Genomic DNA, 24532 nt, shown 5'->3' with positions numbered 1-24532 from the left:
CCTCGCAGCATGCTCTGGGCTCTCCCCCGGCCCAGCAGGGGCTTCACCTGAGGCTAAGAGCTCACCTGGGTTATGCTGAAGATGCGATCAAGATCACAGTGCAGAAAGGAGAGGGAAGGGTGGGCGAACCTGCCTGGTTATCCCCCAAACCAGGGTGTCTTTAATTAACCCCTTAGCCACAGGACATGGGCAGTAACCAAATCAGTCCTCTGTCTTCACCCTGCCCATCCCCACCATCGCACTCCTTGGCACTTGGATGGAGCCTTCCATCCGCTGGGGGGCTCAGATTTGGGGGTCATGTTTGAGAGCCATCTCTGGTTCCCACTTCACATGCCCTGTGCTGCGTTTGTCCATTGCTGTCCCCCCTACCCAGACATCTCACGTTGCCACCGACAGATGCAGCAACGGGGACAAAAGCTGAACAGGAGATCGGCAACTGAACTGAAGCAATGATCCAGGTACAGAATTGATAATCAACTCTTCTTCTGGTAGAAGGGGAAGAAAGGCACCCAGTGCCATTGGGCGCCCACAAACAGTTAGCAGAGCCCTGCCTGCCCCAGCCTCACCCCAGCAGCAGCCGCTTCCCCACACAAGTTACATATCGAGAGGCGATGTACCAAAAAAGGCACTGGGGGGATACTCCCCAGATGGGGGTGTGGGAGAAGAAAAGAGGGTGTGGCAACCCTCTGTGTGATGGTTGTGCAATGCGGTAGCCCCATCCACTCTAGTCCCAACTCTTCCCCGCCAACCACAAAGTAGCAGCAGATCTTACCTGCCGGTCCCTTGCTCAGATTTCATAAGAAAGTGCAGTTGTGGTCATGAAAAGGAGCATAGCTGTATAGAAACAGCCCCTTCTTACCCATCAGATTTGCCCCACTGGAGTAGCCCAGAGTAGCGGCAAATGAATGTTTTATTCCCATGAGTCCAGCAGAGCTAATCAGGGGCGACTCTAGACATTTTGCCGCCCCAAGCACAGCAGCATGCCGCGGGGGGCGCTCTGCCGATCGCCGGTCCTGCGGCTCTGGTGGACGTCCCGCAGGCGTGCCTGCAGAGGGTCCGCCGGTCCCACGGCTTCAATGGACCTCCTGCAGGTGTGCCTGCGGAGGGTCCACTGGTCCCACGGCTCCACCGAAGCTACGGGACCAGCAGACCTTCTGCAGGCACGCCTGCGGGAGGTCCACCGGAGCTGCGGGACCAGCGGACCCTCCGCAGACATGCCGCCGAAGGCAACCTGCCTGCCGCCCTCGTGGCGACAGGCAGAGCGCCCCCCACGGCATGCAGCCCCAGGCACGCGCTTGGCGTGCTGGGGCCTGGAGCTGCCCCTGGAGCTAATGCAGCTATAGAGGAGGGGGGCTGGAATTTGATCTTTCACCATGAACCGAACGACTGAAGTTCCTGTAACGGTAGTTGATGTGAGAGAAGGAAAGAGCCCAGCTTGCCTCTCAAATGCCCTGGATCCCACTAGGAAAAGCAGCACGGCAACTGGCAAAGTGAGTGCTTTCAGACGGTCCCGTTTCAGAGCAGAACCAAATGTAAGGGGAGGCCACGGCAGCAGCTTCTTCGGAGCATCTTAGGAGAGAATTCTTTCCAGCCCAGCAATGAGCAATTGAGATCCCTTTGTGGCTAAGACTCAGCAAGACAGATGGTTTCGTTAGCCACCCATGAGTAAATGGCAAGATACAGAAACTTGTCCACAACATCCACTCCCATTTCATTATTGCTTACCATGGAAGAGACTTAGACACCATCAGCGACGGAGCAGACACACCCTTGTTCAAAACACAACAGGTTTCTATTAAATAATAAACAGACGGGGTCAGTGGCTTTTATTTCCCAGGCTAGTCTTGCACTGGCTAGGGGGTCTCTAAGCTTTCCTGACATGGATGGATGCACTGGTTTAGTTTAGGGGGTGCTGACCCAAATGCAAGAGAAGGTACCTATCTCCTCATCTTCAAGGAGCCATTGTAGCTTTCAACCTCCTCTCAGCTGCAATCTAGATAAGCCACAAACCTGTGGTTTGGTGAATAAGAAACAGTTAAAAAAGGGGCCCTCCTGGCCCAGATCTGATTTCCATCCCAGCCCTGCCTGAATCGGAGAGCTGCCTACGTGACACTCAGCTTGTTGTCTCAGACGCGGTGGCAGGATCACGTGCATAGGAATCTAAAAAGCTTCTGCCTAAGACCCTCTTAGCCTGATTTGCTTGGTGATGCAGCCGCGACTTTTAACAAGGATGCTTTGCTGCCCTGGAATCCCCCCCTTTTTTTTTTTCTGAATTGATGTTAGCAAATGATGTCGAGGGGACAGGAACAATGTTGGAGAAGGAATGAGCAGATGGGCCGTGGCTACTAATGCGCTTAGATCCAAAAGTCAGAGGTGGGAACCATCCAGAAGTGGGAGTGAGTTGATTTGACTTACCCGGGATAGGGTGGAAGGGTGGCAGCCAGAAAAACAGCCATTCTAGTCGGAAACATCAAATCAACTAAGTCTCTCCCTATGGCGTGTAAGTTACGACTCACTCTGCCTTATCAGTGTGTCAATGGTACCAGTGTTTCTATCACCTCTGGTTTTGATCCACCAGTAGAAAACATAAAATCCTTTCCAGCTGGCCTAAGAGCAAGGACTCGTCCCCGGCACAGATGGGTGTTGCCAAACCTCCCCACAGGTTGCAGCAGAGTCCTGCGTCCCATGGGATTTGAGACCAGCCCATGGGATTACAGAAGGATTATGTTGGGCATCATGTCACAACGCCATTGACGTCATGACATGTAACAATGATGCAACAAAGCGCCGACGCCATGGCGTGATGTGAAGCGGCAGATATTAACAGTGTGGCCACTTTGTGAGCCGGTAGGCGGCCGATGCTAGGAAACTGGAAGTGCATCTTTTAGAGAAACACAGCGAAGATCCTGGGGAAGAGAAGATAGAAACATGAAAAAGACCCCTGTCCAAGGCCCCCGAGGACATATCTTGAGTTCTGCTTGCTTCTTTGGCTGGGAAGCTTTTGTGTGTGCAACTGACCGACCTGCATGGAAGGTACAAAATTGGGAGTGTGCAAAAACACACATGCACGTCCACTCTCTTACAAGCTCCTCTTAACCTCCATTGCAGCTGCAAAGCTAATCCCAACATGTCTGATGTTCCGGCGCGTCTGGTTCACCAGGGCAGTGAGGGGGGGAGGTTAGAAGCACAGCGGGGTGCACAGCCCATGTATTTAGCTAGGGCAGGGTGTGGGCAGGGCGATGTGCTAAGAGGACACTAGGTCCACCTGCCAGTCCAGAGAGGTATAAATAGAGAGATGCAAACGGAGAAGGACCTGCCTGCACCAGAGCCGTTCAGGTGCTCACCTCTCCGTCGGCTGTTGAAAAAGCTATCTGTATATTCGCTTCAAGTTTCACATTTCATGGAGTTGTTGCAAAATGATGCAAAAGAGTTTCTCAGTGAAAGGAACATTAGAGACAGCTTACCAGCTTACACATGTGTATTTCTCTCTCTCTATATATATGTCCATATACCCATGCACAGACATACTCGTCTGCATGTACATTTGTGCATCCAACATACTCCCAGTCTGTCGGGCTGTCCCTTTTGGTATTTGTCTGTTGAATGGGAATAAAATCTGAAGGTTTTTCTTCATCTGGCTTTGCTGGTCTCCATAAGTTTCCTCTCTATATTAAAAAAAGAAGGGTCCTCAGTGTTGTGTGTGCATTGGCGGGGGAAGTTACACAGAGCTACGGCGCTTCATGAAGCCCTGCAAGGCCGAGAGGCTGTGGAGTCCCGTGGAGACGGAGCTGATGGCCGAGCGCTGGGCGTTACAGAAGCATCTGTTGGATGGGGTGTCGGGGTAGCGGCTAGGCGGGGAGTGGCTCTGCTCCACGCATGTGTCCGAGGTGGACAGGTCCCTGGGGATGATCATAGGGATGGAGTACTGCAGCTTCTCCCGGCTCTTGTACCACAGACATGAGCACATGGACTGGAAGTGGAGCACCTCCGCGTAGACGTTGCGGAATCCGCCCCCGCCCCCTCCCCCGCCGCACCCGCCCACCGCGGTGGTAGACGAGGTGGTGTCTGTGGTGTGCACGCTGCTGGCCTGTCCGTTGTGGGTGAGCAGCGCTCGGTGTTCAGCATCCCGCTTCTCATCCTCAGCATTCATGGTCATGAAGCGCAGCACCACCAGGTTGAGGAAGGCCCCAATGACGGTCAGCCCTGTCAGGATGTAGACGAAGCTGAAGGCCACATACTGGGGTTTGGTCTGCAGCGCCTCATCCTTCTGGAGTGCCACGTAGTCCCCAAAGCCGATGGTGGTGAGGGTAATGAAACAGTAGTAGTAGGCGTGGAAGAAGCTCCAGTGCTCGTAGTAGGAAAACGCCGCGGCCCCAATGCACAGGGTGCTGATGCAGGAGAAGAACCCAATGGTGACCATGTTGGCCATGGACACCTCTGCCCGTCTCATGCCAAGGCACTTCTTGATGCGGTGCAGAAGGTATTTGACAAAGGTGTTGATCCTCTCACCCAGGCTCTGGAACATGACGAGTGTGAGTGGGATCCCCAGCAGGGCGTAGAACATGCAGAAGACTTTCCCACCATCCGTGCTTGGCGCCGCATGGCCGTACCCTACGGAGCATAAATACAAAGCACATTGCCTGGTTAGTACACTCCAGACACTACTCTCTTCCCATCTTCCCTTCCTTAGCTATTGTTCAGGGGTGTCCAGATTGACCATACCAATGGATTCCCCTAAATGCGTTGGAGCAAACTACCAATAGAAGTGGTGGATTCTCCATCTCTTGATGCCTTCATGGCTGCCTTTTTGGAAAATGCTGTAAGTCAAACACAAGTTACTGGGCTCAATGAAGACATAACTGGGTGAAATTCTCTGGACTTGATATACAGCTCAGACTAGAGAATCTAACAGTCCCTTGTGGTCTTAAACTCTGTGTCTCTATGAATCCTTTCTGCAGGATATTACTATTATTTATCTTGATTTATTTATTATTTATATAGCTCCTAGAGACCCCAACCAAGATCAGGACCCCATTGTGCTGGGCACTGCACAGTTACATAGAAAGAGGCAGTGCCTCTCCCATAAGGATTACAATCTACATGGACAAGACAAAGGGTGGGAGAAAAGACAAATGCTCAGTGCCCAGGACATCTGCTGTTATGGTACTTGCAGCTTCTTCAAGGGATGATTAGAAATTGCTTGTCAACTGAGTCCAACAGCAATAAAAACCTGCAGCTGATCAGCTTTATCTTCATCCTGCAGTTACAAGGAATAATTACAGATGGCTTTACAGACTAAGAGGATAGCATGACCTCAAAAAAGAAAAAGGAAAAGAAAAAGAAAAAGAAAAAGAAAGAACATATAAAGCCTATGACATGATCAAAATGCCAGCAAAGGATCACAAGACCTGGGCTCTGAGAGTTTCACTGGCTTCTAAGGACTGTACTGCTGCCTCTGACTTGGAGGAGAAGACTTGCTAGTAATCAGTTGCCCTGATCCGAGATACGGGCCAGGACCAAGACCTCAAAGCTCACCATCCCCTACCCTTTGTTTGAATACTAGCTTGTCTTAGAACACATCCTTGAGAAATCACATCATCTAACTTTAGACACAACGCATCTTACATCTCGGCAGGGGGTTAGACTAGATGGCTCTTGTGGTCCCTTCTAACCTTATGGTTCTATGATTCTAACCTGGGGTGAAGCACTGGCCTGGTTGAAGTCAAAGGCAGAACTCCCATTGACTTCAATAGGGCCAAAATTTCACCCACACGACTGGCACTCAGTGTGGATGGGTGCTGGGGCATTTAACATCATGTCAGTGGGTGGTGGTCAGCTTAACTCTATGGTTTTAGTAGGCTTTACCCATGAGAAGCTGACACAGTGTTAAACATCACGGTGCCTGTCTACACTGACAACAAAGTCATATTTAACCTCTTAGGTAACATGACTTTGGAAGGTCATGACCTCATTATCTAGTGAAGACGAGCAGGAACTTGGATCCAGATTTGGGTCTGAACTTGGCATTTCACCCCTTTACTAACACTGAACTGAACCCCTGGATCTAAACGTCCCCCTAAATTCTGGAGAAGGGTCCATCCGGATGACTGGAGATGGCTCACTCACTAGTTACCCTGTTCTGTTCATTGTCCCCATAGCACCTGGCGCTGGCCACTTTCAGAAGACAGGATACTGGACTAGAGGGGTCATAGGTCTGTCCCAATATGGCCGTTCTAATGTACTTCTTGTCCTACCTTCAGTGGACATGGAGAACAATTGATCACCATCCTCTCTATAACAGCCCAGAACATATGTGAAGACTGTTGTCAGGTCCCCCACAATCCTCTTTTCTCAAGGCTAACCAGGCCCAGTGTTTTTAACCTTTCCTCACAGGTCAGGTTTGCTAAACCTTGGATCAATTTTGTTGCTCACCTCTGGACTCTCTCCAATTTGCCCACATCTTTCTCAAAGTGTGGCACCCAGAACTGGACACAGTGCTCCCGCTGAGCCCTCCCCAGTGCTGAGTAGGGTGGGATACTTACTGCCGTCGTCTAACATATGACACTCCTGTTAATATACCCCAGATGGAGCCTTTTTCACACCTGCATCACATGGTTGGCACATGTTCAATTTATGATCCACTGTCACCCCCAGATTCTTATAACGCCCATAAGTTATGGCAGAACAAAGCCAAGAACTGAGCGGGTCATTAAGATGCCTGTTTCTGAGGAGGTGGGAGAAGGGCTAGTAGAGGAGATGGAGTTTGAAGGCAAGTGCGACGGGAAAAGGGATGCTTCCCCCAGGCATGAGTGAAGGCATGAAAGTGTGTGTGAGAGGAAGGGATGGCAAGGTGCAGACTCAGCAAGGGCAGGAGCAGGAGGAAATGAGATGGGTGACATAGAGCAGGGAGGGGGGTGTTTTCAAGGTGAGGCTGAAGAGCTGGAGATGAAGAGTCAGAACTGTAACAGGGTGAGAAAGGCAGCAACAGGGTGGGTGGCCAGGCAGGAAAGCCAGAGAGAAGGTTAAACTGATGAAGGCAGGAGACAGCCAATGGTCACTTCTGATGATCTTGATGGTCCCCTCTGACCTTAAAGTCTATGAGTCCTTGAATCTAACCATGGGGTAAGACAAGGGTGGGGAAAAACTCCATTAGCTCAGCACGGTGTCTCTCCATCCCCCCTTCTCCTGCCCGCATCCTGGCTCCCTTGAAATGCCCATCAGTTCCTCTGACAGCGAGCTCTCTGGAGAAGGGACTGGCACCTTTGTTACGTGCCCAGACAGCCTCTAACACATGGGAGCGCTGCTTCTGGCTGGGGTTCCTGGGCACTGCCTCAGTGAGAATCTGGAGCAGTCGGGGGCACCCGTGCAGTGCCCCCAGGGACATAATGTTCAAGCAAAGCCCCGAATCCATCTGGATTTCAATTAATCTGTTTTCTGCACAGTACAAACCACGTGCCAAATTCTGGTAAAAGGCCTTATTCCTTATGTCTGCCACCTGATTATCTGTATCTAATGGAGCCTGCGGGAAGCCCTTGTGGGATATGCGCTTGACTCACAGACTTGGCAGGGATCAAAGAAACCTGGTAACAGCCTGTTTCTTCCTGACTGGATACCCTGGTCATTGGTCTCTGCAGAAGCCCATGCTAGACCCTCTGCCCCTGATTATAATGCTCCTAAGCAGCCTGGACACCATGCACACAGAGAGGGAGCAGCAATTGAACAGGGGGTTTCCTGTGCCCATATCATGCCCTGAGGACCTTTTGGCTTTCTCATAGCTAGCAAGGGCAGGTCAGAGGAGGCGGCTCAGGGGTCTGAGCTGCAGGTTTGAACTCTTGGAACCACAAGGTGGCTTGCCCCATGGGCTGGACAGCCTGGTGCTAGGCCAACCTGAGTCCAGAATGAGCCCCCCACCCTGAGGGGAATCGGGCACTTGGCCATTAAGAGAAGCAGGTGGCTCCACTAATGACGGAGAGGTGATGAGGCCCAGGAGGCAGGTCCTTATCCAGGCAGAAGTTCAGCCCAAGAATGAAAGCTGGAGGGGAGGGGAGGGACTCTAAGCTGAGCGAGGACAAAGAGAGCCCTGGGAGAGACCCTGACTAAGCAAAAAGAAGGAAGAAGAAGCTGAGAGTCTGGGTAGAAAGGCGCCTGGGTGAATTGCAGATCAGGTGGAGGAATCATAGAATCATAGACGATTAGGGTTGGAAGGGATCTCAAGAGGTAATCTAGTCCAACCCCCTGCTCAAAGCAGGACCAACACTAACTAAATCATCCCAGCCAGGGCTTTCTCAAGCCTGACCTTAAAAACCTCTAAGGAAGGAGATTCCACCACCTCCCTAGGTAACCCATTCCAGTGCTTCACCACCCTCCTGGTGAAAAAGTTTTTCCTAATATCCAACCTAAACCTCCTCCACTGCAACTTGAGACCATTGCTCCTTGTTCTGTCATCTGCTACCACTGAGAACAGCCGAGCTCCATCCTCTTTGGAACCCCCTTTCAGGTTGTTGAAGGCTGCTATCAAATCCCCCCTCATTCTTCTCTTCAGCAGACTAAACAACCCCAGTTCCCTCAGCCTCTCCTCATAAGCCATGTGCCCCAGACCCTAATCATTTTTGTTGCCCTCCCCTGGACTCTCTCCAATTTGTCCACATCCTTTCTGTAGTTTGGGCCCAAAACTCGATGCAGTACTCCAGATGTGGCCTCACAAGTGCTGAATAGAGGGGAATAATCACTTCCCTCGATCTGCTGGTAATGCTCCTGCTAATGCAGCCCAAAATGCCGTTGGCCTTCTTGGCAACAAGGGCACACAGCTGACTCATATCCAGCTTCTCGTCCACTGTAACCCTTAGGTCCTTTTCTGCAGAATTGCTGCCTAGCCACTTGGTCCCTAGTCTGTAACCGTGAATGGGATTCTTCTGTCCTAAGTGCAGCACTCTGTCCTTGTTGAACCTCATCAGAATTCTTTTGGCCCAATCCTCCAAATTGTCTAGGTCACTCTGGACCCTATCCCTACCCCTCAGCGTATCTGCCTTTCTCCACAGCTTCATGTCATCCGCAAAGGATGGAGGAGTGGAGCCAGTTGTTCAGTAGAGGGACCCAGAGTAGAGGGTGAGCCTGAAGGGGAGGACATGAGATGGTGACCCAACTAGGGGGGCTGAGTCAGCAGAAGTCATAGCACCAGAGGCACCGTCCATGGGGCGGCCCTACAGAAGGGACAGAGCTCCCATGCCATTCCTGGCCATGAGGGGCTGGGTAGTGGTGAGTGGACTCATTTATCGTTGGCTAGCAGTTATCTCCCACCCCAGAGTTGGCTGCATTTCAGTGGTGCGGTGCATATGTAGCTGCAGAGTGGTGTGGAGATGGAAGGTTCTATGGGGCGAATTATCAGAGGTGCTGAACTCCCAAACTCCCATTGAAACTGTGGAATCGGGACTGGTTTGAAAATTAGGCCCTAGGAGCCTTTAAAGTGTCATTAACAGAACAGTCCAATGATGGCAGGTTACAGCTCACCTGCCTCAGGGCATAAGATCGCAACCAGTTCAGATCAGGAAGAACTTCTCCGCACTCTGACAGGGCTGCCCTCCTTACTGGTATCTCCCACGCAGCCCTGTCCCTACCTAAGACCGAATACCAGACTAGATGGGACCGTGATCGGATCTGGTGTGAGAGATCAGATGGGCCAGTCATCTGATCCGATATGCCAGAAGACTGGATGAGCTGGGCCAATGATCTGAGGCAGTTTTGCAAGGGGCGGGATACCAGATAGTCTGATCTGGTTTGTCTGGTCCGAGGCCTGGAACCTCGGCTGACATCTAGGGGGTGTCACTCCCATGGCTTCAGTGGAGCTATGCTGAGATCTGCCAGCGGAGGATCTGGCTCTTGAAGCCTAAATGAGCCTTGCAGCGAGACCCTGTCTCGCGCTGATTTCTCTCTTCAAAACTTCGTATTTATTGCAAAGCTCTGGGAACTGCTGATGGAGCTTTGGTAACCAGATCAAAAGGCCGTTCCCTTTCGCTTCCGTAAATACCTCTGTGCGGAAACCTTTCGGAACACCCACCAGCAATGCATCACCCCAAATCCCAACGGCTACCCCATGGCAGCAGCCCAGGAGAAAAAGGGAGGGACTCATTTTCCTTCTTCCCCCAGCAGTGGAAGCGCACCAAACTCATGACAGGCAGCGATGTGTCAGGGAATGGGGCGAGGTCTTGTGGTGGTGAGAATAACAACACCTCACGTGTGGGGACAGAATTGTGTATCCATTACAGCAGATCTAGGCCAGGGCTAAAATAACCCCCTCCTGCTTTCGCAGCTGCTGGGGCTCTGATCCTACTGTGGTTGAAATCAGCAGGAGATTTGTCATGGCTTGGCATTCAGTCGCTTTTGGGCCCTGATCCAGAGAGAGGCTGAGCACCCACAGGTCCTGTTGACCTGAACGAGGTGCGTGGGCAGCTCAGCCCCTCTCTGGATCAGGACTATAAATGATCAGGGTGCAGCCAACTCTCCAGTTCTGTGCAATGTCTAAAAAGTTGTATCTTTGCAAACTACGGCATTTGGTGACACATTCCTCCCCGATCTGGGCAGTCAGGGATGTGGGTGTGCGGAATCAAAGCAAGGGCTGGCTTGTAGCTGGGCTTGACTTTGTAGCCCAAGCTCCAGAGTTCAGGTGGGAGGTTCTAGACTTGTGCCCAGCTCGAGTGTGATGTGCAAACCGGGAGGGCAAACAAATGGAGAAGCTGCTTTTCCTGAGCTTTGAGAACCTTGAAGACAGGGCTGGTGCAAGGAAGTTTCGCACCCTAGGCGAAACTTCCACCTTGCACCCCTCACCCAGCTAACCCCGCCCACCCCACGGCAGCTAACTCAGCCTCCCACCTGGGGAGCCCCCCTGCAGCAGCTACCTCCCCCACCGCAACAGCTAGCCCTTCTCCCCCGTTCCCCCACGGCAGCTAACTCTGCCTGGGGAGACTTCCCCCCCCCCAACCACAGCAGCTAACCCTGCCTGGGGAGACTTCCCCCCCCAACCACGGCAGCTAACCCTGCCTGGGGAGACTTCCCCCCCCACAACCACGGCAGCTAACCCTGCCTGGGGAGACTTCCCCCCGCCACCACAGCAGCCAACCCTGCCTGGGGAGACCTTCCCCCGTGGAAGCTAACCCTGCCTGAGTAGCTCACCCCAGCTCACCTCGGCTTCACCTCTTCCGCTGAGCACGCCGGCGCTGCTCTAATTCTCCTCCCCACCCAGGCATGCGGCGCTGATTGGAGGAGATTTAGAGTGGGCTGTGTGCTCAGCGGAGGAGGCAGAGTGGAGGTAAGCTGGGGCGGGGAGCTGTTCCCCTGTGCGCCCCACCCGTTACTGCGGACAGCACTCCCCGCGCGCCCCCCCAGCTCACCTCCACTCCACCTCCTCGCCTGAGGGGGCTTTTAGGCGCCCCCAACCACTAGACACCCTAGGCGGCCGCCTAGTTTGCCTAAGTGGTTGCACCGGCCCTGTTTGAAGATTCCACCTGACAGCCCTTCATGCCAGGGCTTTAGGGCAGCAGTGTGGAACCCAAGCCAACCTCTCAGCTGCTGAGAGTGGTTGGCCCTCATGTGAAATCGACAGCCTGGCATCTGCCCCAGCCCTGAACTGCTCCCCCGGCCCAATTTCCCTAGAGCCAAAAGGAGCTAGAACCTCCAAAGTTTCAAGTTCTGCTCTAAATCCAGATCCCACCATTGTCTATTGGGTCCTAGATTCTTAGGCAGGGAAGGACCAGTCGCTCATCTAGTCTGATCACCTGCATGGCACAGGCCACTACATTTCACCAAATGTCATCCTTTCGTCCAGCCCAACAGATTGTGCTTGGCTAAAGCATCTTCCAGAAAGGCACAGGCGGCACATGAACCCCCCCAATCGGGGATGCTAGCCCCCCAGCCCCGCCCCGTATACCCAAGGCCCTGCCCATACCCTGTCCCTTCTGCCTCCCATCGCCCACTGAAGCCCCAAGCCCTCCCGCCCCCTGCCATGGCCAGACGAGCCCTGGCTGAACTGCACTGAGCACTTGCCCACCCGCCCCGAGCTCCAGGCTGCTGGCACAAGCTGAGCCTCTGCTGGCTTCGGGGCACCGGGGGAGAGAGGGCGGGACCTCGGGGTGGAGCGTGGGTGGGGCCATGGCCAGGGGTAGGCCTGGCCTATTCTATCTGGGCACCATCCATGCAGAAAGGTATCCCGTCTGGATCTGCAGATGCCAAGAGATGAGAATCCACCGCTTCCCTTGATACCTTGTTCCCATGGCTAATCGCCTGCACTGGTAAAGATTTGTGCCTAATTCAAATGTCTTGCTTTAATGTCCAGCTTTGGTCCTTTGTTCTGCCTGTCTCCGCTAGGCTAACGAGCCTTTTTATAACCAGCATTTTCTTCCCAGCAGGCCCTTCTACACTGACCAGGTCACCTCTCAATCTCCTTTGACTGAATCCTGTTCCTTGCACCTCTTGGCGGAGTGTGAGGGCCACCTTGGGGAGCAGCCAGCCAGAGGGTGGGTGCCCACCACCCTTCCCCATCCTTATATGGGAAGGTGGCAGGAACCTTGTGTGCGTGGGGAACAGATGCTGCATCTGCCATCCCCAGCACTCTGTGAGCAGACCTCTTGGCCCACTGCTGCTGGGTGGGGGCCCTCCTCACTGCATGCCCCCCACCATGGCAGTGGCTTCTAAGGCCACCAGGGAGGCCTGAGTTAGACACAAGAACACCCCCCATCGCAGTGTGGCCCCGATGGCTCTGGGAGAGTTCTGCAGGTGGCCCCTCTGGCACAGCTCTCAGGAGGTCTGATTCAGCTCAGGATGCCCACGATGCAGCCTGGGGGTCCCCAGCAGACACTTGTGTCTCAGGCCTGCAGGAGGGAGACTCTGCAAAGCCAGCTGCCCCATGCACACAGCACTCCCCCTCTTCCCATCCCCCTTCCCAGCTGCCATGTCGTGATGCATCACCCTGCGAGCTGGGAAGCAGTGGGGAGGGAGGGGATGCGAATGCCAGTGCTCGCCTCACCCTCCCATAGGCAGCTTGTCCTCATTAGTCCCCAGTCTGCAGGGAGCTGTCAGTTTGCTTAACTGCAGAGAAGCAGGGAACGTGTCAGTCACCAAAAGAGATGGCTGGTTAAAAAGCAGCCAAACTTTGCATGTCGGCCTGTCGGATCTCCGCAGCCCCCCAGCAGCCCATGTCTGCCTGGCAGCTCACTCCGCAAAGATCACACCTCGCTTTGCAAGGGGAATCTCCTGCACCTCATAGGGGCAAGGAGCTGCTGAAAAGCCTGCCTGGTTCCCTGCCCTCATCCCAGCCCGACCCTGCATCCATCGTTATGGGAAGATGCTGCGCAGAATTGGTTGGAAACACTGCCCAGACACAATTTTTTCTGTGAATCTTTTGGCTTTTGTCCACATTTCCCACCCACCCCCAAACTGACAATTTTTGAGTTTGGCTTTTTGACACAACCTCACAATTACTCAAAGAAAACATTTTGAGTTTTATTGGCCAAAATGGCCATTCTGTTGAAAAGCACTTTTCCATCAGCAAACCGTTTCCGTGGGGGGTTTCCCAGTCGGCTCTAGTCTCAGTTCAGCTAGGATCAAAGTTTCTCTGGTGTTTTTTTCCCAATCCCTTTACTACCTTCCTCACAATGGACCCAATTCGCTTGAAATTTCACCCCTGGGATCTTTGCCTGAGGTTGCCCACTCCTGGGAAGCATGCGACTGACCAGGTGAAGTGTTGGGCACAGTGAGGCAAGGCCCAGGATATGGAGACAAAACATAAATCAGACTCAGGGACTGTAATAGGAGGCCAAATAAATTCTTCAGGGCCCTACAGATGTTAACAGCACTTCTATCCCTGGCCCCCTCACTTTCCCATGAGCGTAAACCTGGTAACCTGTCATCTATACCACACCACTGGAGTTCACACAGCACTCAACACCCATTCAGCAGACACCCCAGTTGTCAGGGGAACACCTCAGTGACATTTAACATAAGAACATTAGAACAGCCAGACTGGGTCAGAGCAAAGGTCCATCTAGCTCAGTGTCCTGTCTACCGACAGTGGCCAATGACAAGTGCCCCAGAGAGAATGAACAGAACAGGGAATCATCAAGTGACCCATCCCCTGTCACCCACTCCCAGCTTCTGGCAAACAGAGGCTAGGGACATCATCTCTGCCCATCCTGCCTAATAGCCACTGATGGACCTATCCTCCATGAATGTATCTAGTTCTTTTTTGAACCCTGTTATGGTCTTGGCCTTCCCAACATCCTCTGGCAGAGTTCCACAGGTTGACTGTGCGCTGTGTGAAAAAAAGCCCTGAAAAAATTGAACAGCAAGGATCACAGCTGGGATGTAACCCAACCCCTCCTACCACTAAACCTCCAACAAACCATTGCTACATCAGGTGGCAATCACAGCCTTACTTCTTTCCTAACTTCCCCAGCAAACTTGGCCCCTTATGGGTCCATCAAGGTCTATTCTTCACTTCTTTGTGGCCTGAAATAAAACAACCTGGAACATATCCACAAAGTTAATCTCTCCAGCCCTGGGTCCCTTTTCCTGGCACCACTTGTCGCCCTATCCCCTCCCCTTCTCCTTGTGGTTTTGCACCCACTGGTTGAGTTGTGTCTTGAGGGAGACTGGAAGCTCTCAGAAAGGGAAGGGCTGCCTTTTATTCCTGCATCTGCAGGCCAGCAGGGACCAGTATGCCCACCTAGTCTGACCTGCAGAATGAGCTTCCTGCACCTCGCCCAGGAGTTCTGGCTGAGCTGGAGTGTAGCTTTTAGAAAGAGACCCCCACAGTCTTGATTCAAGTCCTGCACTCTTCCAAAAAAAGGTCCACCATGGGGAGGAGGATGATTTGGAGAGTGAGCCCGGCCCATGCTCATTCTGCAGGGATGGCCCTATCCTGTGGGGCTGGGCCTGGCTTCCTGCTCCGGGGGCTGCGCCCTGGCACATGGGATCCCAGCATGACTCACTCCAATCTGGCCTGGCCACCCCCCATAGTGACAGAGGGGCAGCTGGGGCAAACCAAGTCACAATGCCACTTGGAAAAAGGGGGCCAGGGTCAAACTGCCCCTTTCGCTCCCCGTCCCTCCTGGGGTGGCCCTGAAGGTGATTCGATTGAGGTGTCTGTGCAGCATCCAGCACACTGGGGCCTGATCCGGACTTCTGGGTGCTAGCAAACAAGGCCTGGTCCGTTGAAGACTCCCATGGGCTCCAGTACCACCAAGCTGCCCAGCTCTGCACCTGAGCACTGGGGAAGTACTGCTCTGTGGCTTGGTTTGCCTCCCTCTCTAATGGGATAAACCAACATCCTAGCTCTGGGCACCCACCAACCAGGGGAAAATGCAGAGCCAAAGGGTGGGTCTCTGTGGAGATCTGCAGGCCTTGTGTCCCTTTCCCGTTGGTGTTTTCAGTCCAGGACTGCTCGCCATGGTGCAGGCGTCCAACAGATGCTGCTTCTGTAACATTTTGCATGGTAGGACTCCCGCCACCATGAGCCATTCCTCACTTGTGCACTGCTGGGGATGTGCATGGGTCCTTCTTTGGGATTCCAGAGATGGTAGGAAGCCACCGAAGGTGTTTTGAGCAGGACTGGACGTGGCTGCAGCATCAGGTGAAGTAGAGATGTTTGCTGGCATGTGTTGGCTAGGCGGAGAGGAGGGAGGTGAGGGTAGGTCAGGCTGGAAAGGAAGAAGTGGCCATAACTGAGGCACAAGATGGTGAAGGCCTAAAGGAGGTGCCGGAGAGTGAGGGGCGGGGTTTAGTGATCGAATCTGTGGGGTGGAGAGAGGAGTTGAAGGGGAGGAGGCTGGAGCTCTGGACAGAGAAATGTGAGGGACGGGAGGCTTTTGGGAGGAGGAATCCAGTCTTTGTCCTGTAGAGTTGGAGGGACACTCAAGAGGAGAAACAAGCCTGTCTCCTGTGACGAGGAAGGATGGTCTCAGAGCTGAAACACGGCACTCACGAAAGCTGGGCCCGTTTCCCAGCTCGGCTGTTAGCTCCCCATGGGATGTTGGGCAGGTCCTGAGGAGTAGGTCTACGCTGGATGTGTACTGCCTGCTCTGGCACTCATCGAGCTAGCGTGCTAACAGCTGCGGAGCCACGGAGGTGCGAGTGGCTGGGGGGACTCACCACCTGAGTGTGCACCTGGCACTCCTGATGGGTCTGGAGCACTCGTGGTGGCAAGCCACTCGGGGCTGCAGGCTTGTTTTAGCACATTAGCTTGATCCAAGCTAGCGTGGGTATGTCTCCTCACGTTTGAACTTACCCCTGTGGCTCAAAGGGGTGATGGCTTGGTGGGGAACATCACTGCCTTCCAACCAGCTGACCTGGGTTTGATTTCTAGCCTACACAGCAGCTGGCTTTGGGGGAGGCTCTCAGGGTCTGATTTTTGCTTTGGCTGTGAGGGGTTCTGGTTCAAATCCTAAACCTGCCTTGGCTTTTTCAAGAAGGATGTTGACAAATTGCAGAGGGGTCAGAGAAGAGCCATGAGAATGATTAAAGGATTAGAAACCTGCCGCATAGTGATAGACTCAAGGAGCTCAATCTATTCAGCTTAACAAAGGGAAGTTTAAGGGGTGACTTGATCAGTCTCTAAGTACCTACGCGTGGAACAAATATTTGGTGATTGGCTCTTCAATCTAGCACAGGTCTAACATGATCCAATAAGTTGCAGCTAGACAAATGCAGGCTGGAAATGAGGGATAGGTTTGTAGCAGGGAAGGTAATTAATCTGTGGAACAATTTATCATAGGGTGAGCAGGGACCGCAAGTCTAACCCCTGCCAAGACGCAGGATTTGTTGCATCTTAACCATCCAAGGCAGATGCTCTCCAGCCTCCTTTTGAAAATCTCCAGTGACGGAGCTTCCACAACCTCCCCAGGCATCTGCTCCATTGTCCTGCTGGTCTCACAGTGAGGGAGTTTTTCTTGAGATTTAATTTAAATTGGTTCTGCTGGAGTTTGACCCCACTGCCTCGCCCTGCCCTCTGTGGCAGGTGAGAACTTTTCTCCATCTTTTTCATGGCAACTTTCCAGGTATCTGAAGACCACTATCACGTCCCTCCTTAATCTCCTCTTTTCCAAACTAAACATGCCCAGTTCCTTCAGCCTTTGCTCACATGCCTTGCATTGCATCCCTTGGATCATCTCTGCTGCTCACCTCTGGGTCCTTTCCAGTTTCTCTCCACCCTTTCTCTACATTGGTGACCAAAACTGGACACAGTACTCCAGCTGAGGCCTGACCAGTGCCGAGCAGAGGGGTACTGTCACCACCCGTGACTTGCATTTACCGAGGGTTGTGGTGGATTCTCCATCACTGGCTACCTTTAATGCAAGATCAGCTCTTTTTCTACAAGATCTGCTCTCGAATGATTGTGGGGCATGTCTCTGGCCTATGCTATAAAGGTCCAATGAGATGATCAGAGTGGCTTCTTCTGGCCTTGGACTCTAAGAAATTTGGACTCTAAAATCGTTAGATTGTAAATTCTTTGGGGCAGTGACTATCGCCTATTTTATGTATGTACAGCATGTAGCACCACAGGATTCTGATCGCCACTGGGCCCTCTAGGAGCTACAAGGAAAAATACATAATACACCATGCAACTAACAGGTGGCATTGTCCAGTGGCTAAACCACCAGATTAGCTTTCTGGCGACCTGGGTTCCATCCCCGCCACTGACCAGCTCTCTGACTTTGGGCCAGCCCCAGCCTGCCCAATATCGAACGCATCTTTCTTCTCCACTCCACCCACACCTTGGCCAGTTCCTCCGCTGCCTGGCTGGGGGAACGGTCCCTCCCCAGAGCGCTTGCAGCTGTGCAGGGCTCTGGCAATTCCTGTGTGAGCTGATTAGTGGAGAATGCAGTCTGGCATGCTTCCTGCCACTTTATTTATAGTGCTGAGTTGCTCAATTATTAAATACTTCGACAAATATGTTCGGAATCAAAGATGCAGCCGTGTTCACCTACGTGTGAAAAACATTTTGACGTGACATCGTTATTGGCAAACAAGGGCCCTGAGATAATTTAGCATCCTCTTGTTTTTGAACTGTAATCTGCACAGGTAACTCCCCCACCCCAGTCTATCTGGTTTCCATATTCCCCGGCCTATTGTGTCATCTTATTTAACCCCGAAAGAGCTGCACTCTCGCTCACTCTCAGGCACTAGAAAAGAAACGGGAGGAAAACTACGATCACCCCGGCTGCCCAGTTTTGACAGTAGTCTGCACATCTTGCAGGTCTTTGAAAAGGTTAAAGAATCAGACCCAAACAAGCTGAAATCCTCATTTTGTATATGTATTTTGTATATGGGGAAACCGAGGCAGGGAGCAATTAAGGCACCAAAATCGCCTAAAGATCCTGAAATCAATGTGGGAGTTAGGCACCTGAATATCATGGTGATTCTGGACGTGACTTGTCTAAGGTTGTCCAGGGCCAGGAATAGGACCCATGGGTCTCTTGCTTTAGCCATAAAACCAGCCTGCCCTTGAGACACTCAGGAAAGGGGACTGCACTGCCTGGACTGCCAATTTCAGCAAGAATTGTGGGGTCCAGGACTCCTGAAATTCTCTGACTTATCGAGGTCACAGGTAGATTTCTTGAGTCCAAGGCCAGAAGGGACCTGCTGCCCCAGCCCTTCCCACCCCCTAAGGCCCAGCCTGCCCTGGTGTGAATGAGGTGCACTAGCGTCTTTACTGAGTGCTGAGAATTGACTCTGACTTGGGATCAGATCCTCCTCCCCAGCTCTCTGGGAGTAGCTAGCGTGGGGGACCAGCCTGGAAGAGGTCCCATTTCCCAGCTGGCCAGTCTATCTTAGGTACTTGGATGGCCTCCATTGCCGCAGTATCTGAGCACTCCCAATCTTCAGTGTGTTTATCCTCCTAGCAGCCCTGTGGGGCAGGGCAGGGCGATTATGCCCCTTGCACAGATGGGAAACTGAGGCACAGAGCGGCTAAGTGACTTGCCCAGGGGCATCCAGAACGTTTGTTGCAGAGCAGCAAATCGAGCCCAGCTCTCTCAAGTCCTAGCTTAGCATCCTAACCCGTAGGCTTTCCTTCCTCAATGGACACACCCAGGGGACAATGCTCCTTTCTCTGCTTTGAATCACCCTTGCTCCGTAAAGCTGGCAGCCTCAGCGGATGCGTTTACACTGCATTGTTAACGTGGGTCTGCGGGAGCCCGTCTAAGCCCATGTTTGAGCGTCCACACTGCCTTGTAAACCTGGGCTTACAATTGCAGGCCCTGGGTCTCACAGCCATGCTCATGTGTCCACATTGCACTAGGCTTGAGTCTGTCCACACATCAAACTGACAGGCTTTGGACCTGAGTCATAGCAGGACTTGGACTCCAACCCACCTCCTGAGCAGGTAGGAAACCAAGGGGGGAAACCGAGGCACAGAGTGGGGAAACCGAGGCACAGAGTGGTGAGGTGACTTGCCCAAGGTCACCCAGCCAGCCAGATATGGGAATGGATCCCAGATCTGCCAAATGGCTGTCCGGTGCTCTAACCACTAGGAAAACTGCTACCCACGTAGACTGAACCAAAGCCCTGAGGCAGTAGAGGAGGGTCATGCAAGCCTCGTTATTAGGGCCCCCAGGAGACAAATCTCAGCTTCCAGTTAAAATTAAGCCTTCAGCCTTTTTCTTGGCGAAGGTAGCCAAGAATCAATGGACAGATGGCCTTCACCCCCCTTGAATCTCTAACCCGGCTGCAGCTGGCCCTGTGCAGAGGAACCTGGGCATTGCCAGAGGGCATCAGACCAGGGCATCATCCACTCCCTGTCCTGGCTCTGCTGAGGACACTGGAAAAGCCCCACTGTGGGTGGCTGTAGCAGGGGGAAGGTTCTCCCCAGCCCCCGGCCTGAGGTAAGAGTCACCTTCTGAATTCTGATCCTGGCTCACGCCATCATGGATGTTCTCACAGTGCGTATGAACACCTGATCCTCTTGTGAATCCAGGCCCAGTTCAGTGCCCTGCCCACCGAGCCTGCTGCCCGCCATACAGCCTGATCCGAAGCCAGCGAAATGCCCCGGAGGCCCCCAAAATCACTAATTGCGTCTGTAAGTCTGAGCCAAAGTGCTGTGGATCTGACTTGTTAGCATTCACGGGCATTTACCTGGCTAGGGCTGTCGGTCTGCGAGTGGCGAGGCCGGAGCTGGGGAAGGACAGACAATGGCTGGGAGAAGGGAAGGGTTATTACCCCTCTTTTACAGATGAGGAAACTGAGGTACAGAGAACTCAATGGGAGTTAGGAGGCTAAATACCTTTGAGGAGCTGCGACCTAAGTGACTGGCCAGCGCGGGTCTGGCTGCAGCAATCAGGCCAGGAGCCGGCTGCTTAGAGTTTGCACAGATCTCTCCGGCTCCCTCACAGCCGGACGCAGAGAGGGAACCAGGCCCCTGGGTCTGAAATATTCTGCAACCACGCTGGCCAGTCACCTCCTGGTCTCAGCCTGCCTGCTCTCCTCAGTACCCTGACAGCAGAAAGTCATCAGGCTGCTGGGGATGGGACGCGGCTGCTGTTGGAATGCCCCGAGCCCCCAGCTGGGACCGCGGCAGGGCCTTTAATCTGCAGCCAAGGGCCTGCTTTCCTTCCCGAATTCTTAAGCCTCTTAATAGACGCTGCTCATGCACCCGGGCGCTGTAGCATCGTAAATCCTGAGCCAGAGGCAAACAGGAGAAGCTCAGAAGAGGGAGCAGCTCCCCCCCATCAACTTATTTCTTATAGACGAGGAGTCTAAATTAATCCCCTTCCCCCCACCAACTCCCCCTGATGCCCGCATGCCCTGCTTATTTATGGGAAAGAGGCATGTGGGGAGCAGGAAACAACTACGGCCGAGTTCAGCTGGGCTTGTTAAAGTGCCAGTACCGCTCTGTGCTGGGGCTGGAACTAGAGCCAGCCTGACAGGCTGCTCCTTCTATCTGCAGATCCTGGTGCGTGGAAAAGTCCCACTAGGGCATCGCTCGGACAGTCAGCTAATGCCAGGTTGTTGCCTGCAGTCGGTTCTCCCCAGGACTGTCTGTTGGGGCATCTCCCATTTCATTTAGGGACTACCATGGAGTGTGGGGGAGTCAGGGCCCTGCACCCCCGGCTTCCTGCGATTCACCATGACTCTCAGCCAGCCAGTAAAGCAGAGGGTTTATTTGGACGACAGGAACACAGTCCAAGACAGGCCTTGCGGTACAGACAACAGGACCCCCTCTAGTTAGGTCCATCTGGGGGCCCCAGGGAGGCCACAGCCCTGTTGGTTGGGGCTCCCCTCTCCATTTCCAGCCAGCTCCAAACTGAAACTCCCTCCAGCGGACTCACTCAGCCTCCCGCCCCGGCTTCTCCCGCAGCCTTTGTGTCCTTTGTCCAGTTTCCAGGGCAGAGGTGTTACCTGGCCTCCAATCCCCCTCCTGGGTTCTCATGTTACATGCTCAGGTGTCCTCCCTTCCCCAATGCAGCCAGTTCCAGCCAAACTCCCCTGCACCCTTCCCAGATTAATACTCCCCACCCAGCATTCACAGAACACATCAAGAACATTCCCACTTCGGCACAGGGACCTCTTCTGCCACCTAACAGGACTCTACAAATAGGTCACCTGGGGAGTAAGGAGCACTATCCCCACTGTGCAGGTGGGTAAACTGAGGCACAGAGAAGCTAAGGCCAAAAAGTGGCTTGAAAGAAAAGCAACAAAATCCTTTTGGAAAGTTAACCTCTGGAACCGATTCCCGGGGTATGGAGCAGCTTCTCCATCGCCTGGTGGCTTTAAATCAGGGTTGGGCGGTTCTTTTGTAAAGAGACACTCTAGCTCAACTGGACGTGCTGACGTGGGTGCAGGAATTACTCGGGTGAGTCCCTGCCCTGTGCTATAAGGGAGAACAGGCTGGCTGGGCATAGCGCCCCCTCTGGGGCTTACCACCAAGGAACGTATTCAGTCACCTACATAAGATTCTTCAAGCACCTAAATATGGACTACGGTGCCTAAATTCAAGGCAAGTTTGAAACACTTGGCCTGAAGGGCTCAGCCCAGCTCACACACCAAGTAGCTGCCACCTGTAGGAACAGACAGAACCCAGGCGTTCGGGACTTTGTCCCCTGCTCTGTTCCTCCGATATACTAAGCGCACAATGTAAAGTGGGGCTCATTGTTCGGCTAGTACAGAGCGCGTTATATCAACGCCTGGCCGTGATGAGAACTGAACTGGCCTAGGGTTTTCCCCCAGTGCTGTTGTCATAAACAGATAGCTAGGGGTTAATGTTCTTTTACCTGGAAAGGAGTAACCTGAAACACCTGACCAGAGGACCAATCAGGAAACAAGACTTTTTCAAATCTGGGTGGAGGGAAGTTTGTGTCTGAGTTCTTTGTTTTTGTGTTTTGCCTGTACTCTCTCTCGACTATGAGAGGATTTCTGTCTCCTGCTTTTCTAATCTTCTGTTTCCAAGTTGTGAGTACAAAGATAGGTTTGTTTTTTTTGTATTTACATGTGTGTAGTTGCTGGAGTGCTTTGAATTGTATTCTTCTTGAATAAGGCTGTTTATTCAATATTCTTCTAAGCAATTGACCCTGTATTTGTCACCTTAATACAGAGAGACCATTTTTATGTATTTTTCTTTCTTTTTATATAAAGCTTTCTTTTTAAGACCTGTTGGAGTTTTTCTTTAGTGGGGAACTCCAGGGAATTGAGTCTGTAGCTCACCAAGGAATTGGTGGGAGGAAGGAGTCAGGGGGGGAAATCTGTGTGTGTTAGATTTACTAGCCTGACTTTGCATACCCTCTGGGTGAAGAGGGAAGTGCTTGTGTTTCCAGGACTGGAAATAGGGAGGGTGGCGTCCCTCTGTTTAGATTCACGGAGCTTGCTTCTGTGTATCTCTCCAAGAACCCAGGGAGGGAACACCTGGAAGGGAGAAGGGGGGGGAAATGGTTTATTCCCCTTTGTTATAAGACTCAAGGAATTTGGGTCTTGGGGTCCCCAGGGAAGGTTGTTGGGGGGACCAGAGTGCCCCAAAACACTCTAATTTTTTGGGTGGTGGCAGCTTTACCAGGTCCAAGCTGCTAACTAAGCTTGGAGGTTTTCATGCTAACACCCATATTTTGGACGCTAAGGTCCAAATCTGGGAAATATGTTATGACAGCTGTTCACTCCTGCTAAACTCCATCCCACAATATCCTGCGATTCTACAACTCGTCAGCCGGCACAAGCCGATCAGAAACTTGTCAAAACTGAGATCCATTTGTTCTGCGTCTTAGTACAAGCTAGGGAGGGACCTTCCTGGACCAGTCCCCGAACAAGGCACAGAACAGCAAGTTAAGGAACCGGGACGAAATGGTGGGTTGGATTTGATGTGCAAAGAGTTGTGTAGCTTGTGAAATCATTCTGTCACTCCTCCTAGCTGACAGGTGATGCTGGGCGCACAGTGGCAGTGTACAGTGCACGCAACAACGCTGCACAGGCCTGCTTCCCCGCAGAACCAGTTTTCTGCACCATAATGTTATTGGCTACTTGGTCTCTTGAGCATACGTCAGAATGAACCAAAGTGTGGTCAAGCACTGACTGTCCATTGCACCAGCTGCACTGCTGTTATCTGATAGGCGGCCTGGAGGGATGGGGTGGGGTGGAACACCAGGCTGAAGCCAGCAGGCCACGTGCAGAGGTGCTGGACTGGACTGGCTCCCTGCTCGGGGGTGAATGATCAATGTAACAGCGTGCTGCTCGGTGGCCCATTGTGCATCCCCAAGGCACAGTCTGCCTGCCTGGCCCCAGCTGGCCAGGACAACGTCAGGGCTGCGCTGTCCGCTCCTGTGCACGGAGCTCCTCTGGGCAGTGAGAGAGAACTGACAGCTTTCCTTAATGCCAAGCCAGATCCAGGGCTGCGGTGGAAACAACTGAGCAGCTACCAGCCGCTGGGACTGCACTAGCAGAGCAGGGGTGGGGCAGGTCAGCTCCGTCCTGGAGGGGAAAATCCAGGGGCCTGCAGGAAGTGGCAGTTCCCTGGCCCGAGTCAGTCCCCTAGCCCGGTGCCACCTCTCATAGAATCATAGAATATCAGTGTTGGAAGGGACCTCAGGAGGTATCTAGTCCAACCTCCTGCTCAAAGCAGGACCAATCCCCAGCTAAATCATCCCAGCCAGGGCTTTGTCAAGCCTGACCTTAAAAACCTCTAAGGATGGAGATTCCACCATCTCCCTAGGGAACCCATTCCAGTGCTTCACCACCTTACTAGTGAAATAGTGTTTCCTAATATCCAACCGAGACCTCCCTCACTGCAACTTGAGACCATTGCTCCTTGTTCTGTCATCTGCCACCACTGAGAACAGCCGAGCTCCATCCTCTTTGGAACCCCCCTTCAGGTAGTTGAAGGCTGCTATCAAATCCCCCCTCACTCTTCTCTTCTGCAGACTCTTCTTTCTCTTCTCCTGGACTCTGCCTGCTTGTGCATCGCCTGGCACTTTTTGCAGAATAGGGGGCGTCAGTATGGGTCAGACTCCAGCTACCGTCTACCTTTGGACCCTCGTGCTGGGTTAATCAGCTCGGGAGCTCAAGAGAA

The 24532-nt window shown here is 52.9% G+C and overlaps 1 protein-coding gene across 2 annotated transcripts in view; it reads right to left on the bottom strand.

Annotated features, from left to right (window-relative positions):
• Positions 1 to 1272: 1272 nt before the first annotated feature.
• The window catches only part of KCNK3 (potassium two pore domain channel subfamily K member 3), a 69677-nt gene continuing 46417 nt past the window's right edge, over positions 1273 to 24532 (bottom strand). For both annotated transcript variants that reach the window (XM_030555090.1, XM_030555091.1), the window contains exon 2: positions 1273 to 4611. In XM_030555090.1, the coding sequence (XP_030410950.1) occupies positions 3719 to 4611 (893 nt within the window). In that variant the 3' untranslated portion in view covers positions 1273 to 3718. The remainder of the gene's footprint in view (positions 4612 to 24532) is intronic.

This window comes from Gopherus evgoodei, chromosome 3 (assembly GCF_007399415.2).
Source record: "Gopherus evgoodei ecotype Sinaloan lineage chromosome 3, rGopEvg1_v1.p, whole genome shotgun sequence".
Classification (NCBI taxonomy): Eukaryota; Metazoa; Chordata; order Testudines; family Testudinidae; genus Gopherus; species Gopherus evgoodei.
The sequence above is the reverse complement of the archived record's forward strand: the minus strand, read 5'-3'. Positions and strand labels throughout refer to the sequence as shown.